General features: G+C 45.1%; 1 protein-coding gene across 1 annotated transcript in view; it reads right to left on the bottom strand.

Moving 5' to 3' along the window:
• Window positions 1–5,181, bottom strand: part of ipo9 (importin 9) — a 47,220-nt gene extending 42,039 nt beyond the window's left edge. The window contains exons 1-3 of the mRNA XM_055654726.1: window positions 4,904–5,181; window positions 3,992–4,053; window positions 341–427 (exon numbers count right to left, since the gene is read on the bottom strand). Coding sequence (XP_055510701.1) covers window positions 341–427; window positions 3,992–4,053; window positions 4,904–5,129 — 375 coding nt within the window. The 5' untranslated portion in view covers window positions 5,130–5,181. The remainder of the gene's footprint in view (window positions 1–340; window positions 428–3,991; window positions 4,054–4,903) is intronic.
• Window positions 5,182–6,000: the final 819 nt, after the last annotated feature.

A 6,000-nucleotide genomic window follows, 5' to 3' on the forward strand; every position in this document is an offset into this window, starting at 1 on the left:
CAGCAATACACTGATAGCTGCATCTAAGAGGCTTTTGGAGGGGCACATGGGATGTGCAAGGAATGGAGGGATGTGGATTAAGAACAAGCATAGATTAATTTTACACGGCATAATGTTCAGCACAGATATTGTGGTCCAAAGGACCTGGTCCAGTTCTACTCCATGTTCATACCCACAACTAAACTAATCCTTCCTATTCTGCTACAGTTCTTAGATCTCCAAATATCTTACCAATTTCTAAATTTGCAATTTTTCTGTCTTTAATGTTTCACCCTGATGCTCACACTCAGCGGAAGAAAACATCTATTAACATTTTATAAAGGTCACGTTGTGCTCTTACCCTTTCGGTAGTCTCAGGTGTGTGAAATTTCTCCGACTGATTACACCAATGATTCTCCACATACTGTTTGAGGATTACAGATGCCAGCTATGGATAAGTCAAAAACAAAACAACAAAATATTAACCAAATATTTTTATTTACACACTATTCTGCATTAGATTCTTAGAATCAGCATTACATGTCTCTTACATGAGAGGATATTAGAAATTTTACCTTCCAAAGGCGAGAAGCTTCAGATATCGTGATTCAAAGTCACTGTGATAAAACACACACTTAATTCATGGGACATTAACCACCCTGTTTCCTCTATTTAAACCACCTTGAGTGATTGATCACAAATTGATCAACCTCCATAAGGAAAAGAGACTAAAAACTTCCTTTTAATGTATATCATTTGAAATTATTCTATTTTATCATGCCCTACATTTACCGATACTAAACCGATACTTTGAGCTAGCAAAAGGTGCTTCATAGGCTATTCAAATGAAAGTGGGAAAAAATGCTTCATTGTTGCACCACAGAGCTCGTTTTGGCGTCAAATATGGCATCAAGACTCCAAGTAGTTTGCTTCAGCTCAAGAAGCTGATTCCCGAGGGGGACTGGAGGTGATAGCCAGATGAAAGGAGAGCTTAGCTAAGGATGAGTGTCTGCTTATCCAGAATTGGATGTTCTACAGGGATCGCACAATGAAGGAGTCTGGCCAGAACATGGTACAAGTGGGTGCCGACTGCACAATAGAAATTGACAATGTTTCCATAACTTGGGCAGCATGGACAAGTTGGGTTGGTGTTGGAATTGGAGTTTCAATAGGAACCTCTGACACTATGGGGGCAGTGGACAGTCAGAGAACAAAGCACACGCTTAGAAAGTGAGGGAAAGATACAAAATCTCTAGTCTCAAGATAGAATGGGCAAAGAATGAAGACTCCCAAAACCCTGGATCCCATCAAAATCCAGAACTCTGTCCCAAACCATAAAACAACACAGCATCTAGTTATTTTTTGTAATGCTACCTCAAAATGCAGATATGACTGGCTAGCCCAGCATTTATTGTCTATTCCTCTTTAACCTAGCAGTGATAGGTAACTTTTTAACCTAGTAGTGATAGGTAACTTTTTTTCAATCTCAGCCAAGCAATGGTGAATGTACTACAGTGATGAGGCAGAACTTTTGATGTAGAAATGATATAGGGGGTGATGTATCTGTGTCTCTCACCCTCCTTTGTGGTAGAAAATTGGGAGTTCTATCAGAATAACCGAGGCGAGTTAGATTAGATTATATTAGATTAGATTAGATCCTTTAATAATCCTTTACAGGAAATTACAGTGCCACAACAGCTTCAAGACAGACATAACACCACACATTTCCTCAGATAGCTTCCATACTTAATAAGTTAAAATACAATGAATGAATACTAAAAAAAAAGCAAAATTATTTTTGTGCATTATAAAACCGTATAGCAGCTGGTGTACAAGACTTCCTATATCTCTCAGTTTTGCACATTGGTGCAATCAGTCTCTGACTGAAGATGCTGCTCTTGATCACCTTCAGGGCGTGGAGTGGGTGAGTGGGGTTGGTCATTATTGAACCCAGTTTGTTCAGAGTTCTGGCCTCTGCCACCTGCTGGACCGTTAGTTGCTCAGCCCCGACCACTGAGCCAGCCTTCCTGATCAGCTTGTCCAGTCTGTTTTTGTCCGCTATGCGGGCACCTTCTCCCCAACAGGCCACAGCAAAAAACAGAGCACTGGCCACCACTGAATGGTAGACACTGCACAGTAGGGGTTAGCAGATGTTGAATGACCTTAGCCTCCTTAAGAAATAGTCGACTTTGTCCCTTCCTGTACACCGCCTCCATATGACTCTTCCAGTCCAGCTCACTGTCAAGCTGCACACCAAGGTACCTTACTGCTGTGCATTCAGCAGATAGTACACACTGCAGGCATTGTCTACTCGTTGCGGAGATAATGATTTTCTCTCAAGGTGTAAGAAACAAGATCAGCAGACCTTTCTATGTTTCATCAAGATCATGGCTATTTTTTAAATCCAAAGCCATTTTCCATATCATCGTCATATCCCAGATATCTAAATGTTGATCTCTTTTCTGAGAAAATTCAACAACTAAGCTTCCAGAATTAGTTCCTTTTACCACCAGTGGAGTGTGGCTGCGGTGTATATCACCTACAAAATGTACGACAGACACTCATCGAGGCTGCTCTTGCAGCATTGAGTTTCCAAACTCCTCAGCCAAAGTGAAACATCCATGCTGCATCACGGCTGTCAAGGCATACAAAAATGTTGCATGTTTCAATTAGATCTCCTCTTATTCTTCTGAACACTGTAGAATACAGGCAAAGTGTAATATCTCCTGAAAGGGTTAACCTGACTTCCTTGAAACTAGTACAGAAAGCAATGAATTGGAGATGCTGGTTTACACAAAAGCACATAAACTGCAAGAGTAACTCAGCAGGCCAGGCAGCATCTCTGGAGAACACGGATCGGTGATGCTTTGGGTCAGGGATCTTCAGACTGCAGACGAGTCTGAAGAAAGGCCCCGATCCAAAACATCACATATCCCATGTTCTCCAGAGATGCTGTCTGACTGCTGAGTTACTCTAGCAGTTTGTCTCCTTTCCTTGAAACCAGTTGAGTGAACTTTTTCTGCACTCCCTCTATTCTTAAAACAAAAGTTATAAATGACCCCTGATCTGGTCTCACCAAGACCCTATACAATTGCAATAAGACTTCCATATCTTATATTTAAGGCTATTAAAAGCTAACATTTTGACTACCTGCTGCATCTGCAAATTAATTGACACGGTATAAATCAAGCAGCCAGCTTTTTTCAACGTTGGCACTTTGCTTTTTGAGTATTTTTGGAGTCTCACTCTTCCAAAGAATTCTATCATGCTCTTAACTATGTCTTAATAGAATGCCCACCATTTGAGCAGCCCATAGCCACAGGCTTACAAAGGCAGGTCAGGTTTTGGCCGATTGTGCCGAGTACATTGACGGCAGAGAACTCAATGACATGAAGGATGTCAAATCATTTTAAATACCAGACATCCATCATGTTAACTTGTTTATTTTAAACTTTAGCACTTAACTTATTTGTATCAGTTTTTTTTTGTAGGTGTCTGTACAGGATTGGCCACAACAGCAAAACTTGAACATAAATTAACTATCCTGCACTCATGACTGAAAAAACAATGCCAACACACTCACAGAGAATAATTCCGCCATAAATGTAGCCCTGTGACCACATTGCTGTTAGTGATTGAGACTGAAGTGACCATTGATTCCCCTCCCCCACATCAGTCTGAAGAAGGGTCTCGACCCGAAACGTCGCCTATTCCTTCACTCCATAGATGCTGCCTCACACGCTGAGTTTCTCCAGCAATTTTGTCTACCTTCAACCATTGTTTAATGTGACCTGTCTCCACCATCAAATATTCTGGCAAAGAAATCACAATGAATTGCTGTAGTTTCCCCCATACATTAAAGATGCCATCCACCAAGACAACTGATTCCTAGCTGTACAATTTATTTGCTGAGAGCCCAAAAGTGCTGCTGCAATGCCTTATTATACAACACATTGTAAAGCAAACTAAAGTAAGATATTCACGTTCCCCTACATGAGACATTTCCACATACCTGCCGGATAGCCAGAACGCCCTGGGGATCCACCGTCAACTCAGCTAGGTGAACACCAAATTCTGAAACAGAGTACAACCACCTATCAACAGGAACAGAATTTACTTCATATGCTATACAGATCAAGGACACAACACAAGAGGGGTGTAAAGTGAGAAAAAAGCACTAAGAGGCAGAGGGAGGGAGGGAATGGGAACTGGAGAGGTAAACAGATGGAGGGAATGTGGGCAAGGAGAAAAGAGGACAATGCGCAGGCAAGGGCAGAAATTAGAACTGGACAAGTATGCAGTGGGGCAAAAAGGACAAGGCAAGTGAAGGGAAAAAAGGGGTTGCAAGGAAAATTGGACCAAGTCAGGATGGAGGAATGGGGACATGCACCTGAAGTGAACTGTGGGAAAGGAAGCACGGATCAACCATGGCAAAGCGAGGGCAAACAAGAGAGGCAACAGGGAGGGGAAAATCTTATCCGCATCGCACATGTCTCCTTTGTAATTATCCCAGTCCAAACACTTGTCTCTCAAAATATCCCTTCCTTCCCTACAACCTCACTCTTCCATGTGCCACCCGTCCTCCACCTATTCTCAGTCCCTCTCTACCCATCATCCATGCCCCCCTCAACCCCCACCTCATCCCTGCCCACTCGACCACATCCCTCACCCGTCATCCATCCCCACTCAACCATACCCTCTCCATATCCCGACCGCCCTTCATCCCAATCCCAACCTCACCCTTACCCCACCCCTGTGCCACCCCAGCCGCCTCGTGCTTGCCCCCTTCTAACCCCTCTCCCTCCTTTCTTTCCTGTCTGCAGCCCCCTCATCGCTGCCCCGTCCACATCGTCACTCCTCCACCGCCTCATCCCTCCCAACCTTTCCCCAACCCCCGATACCTCCCCTCCTCCCCGACGCTCACCCTCCGTCACCTCCAGCACTTTGATCTGCTCCTCCCCCGCGGCCCGCACCTCCTGCACTGGGGAGAGGATGGAGCCCAGCGCTTCGAATAGCGCCTCTTTCAGACCCTGCTGCACGGGCCCAGCGGGAGCCGCCGTGATTGGGTTAGTGGGGACGTTGGCTGCTGGAGCAACGCTCGAGTGACCTGCACCGGCCGCCACTCCGGCGCCCGCTCTCGCTGCCGCCATCTTCCCGCTCACACAGTGGTGGCTCAGGGTCTTAGGCTCAGGCGGCAAACACAGCGGAAGTCGCGACAGCGCACGCGCACCACCCCCTTGATCTCCAAGCGCAGGCGCCTAGTGATCTTTGGTCCCCACTGGCTGCCTGCAGTAGCAACATGTAGGCGGGTGATGGACCAGGGTGGAGTGATGGGAGGAGAGGGATCCTTTTAGTTTAGTTTATTGTCGCGTGTACCGAGGTACAGTGAAAAGATTTTTGTTGCCCACTAACCAGTCAGCGGAAAGACAATACATGATTACAATCGAGCCATTTACAATATATAGTTACATGATTAATATTATTAATATAAGTGGAAAAAGGAATAACGTTTAGTGCAAGGTAAAGTCCGATGAAAGATAGTCCGAGGGATGGACGAGTAAGGAGTGAGATGGAGAAGGGTGGTAGAGCAGGAGATGGTTACATGAAGGAAGGTAATGGACCCGGAGGGAATGACAAGGATGAAGGTGATGGACGAGAAGGGATGATGTGAGGAGAACCTAACTCAGCACAAAGACTGTGCCCTTTTTAGAACACTATTTCTTATTATGTATTTTCTCTCTCCATTCTTCCCATCAAAATGCACCATATTTCTCTGCTTTGAACTTTATCTGCCCAGACTTCCCATTCCACGTTCCTATTTGTATTTCGCTGCCCGTCGTCTCCCATCTGGACAAATCCTCGAACAAAGCAACCTCAACCGCCCATATGGCCTGCAGTCAATCCTGGTCTACGGACGGCAAACACTCCTGGACATTTGAGCCTCGGTCGTCAAGGTCTTCATCCGAGTCCCCGGACAAAGTCCCGGACAAAGCTTCCCCTACCCTCGCTCACCTCCCGGTG

This window comes from Leucoraja erinacea, chromosome 24 (assembly GCF_028641065.1).
Source record: "Leucoraja erinacea ecotype New England chromosome 24, Leri_hhj_1, whole genome shotgun sequence".
Classification (NCBI taxonomy): domain Eukaryota; kingdom Metazoa; phylum Chordata; class Chondrichthyes; order Rajiformes; family Rajidae; genus Leucoraja; species Leucoraja erinaceus.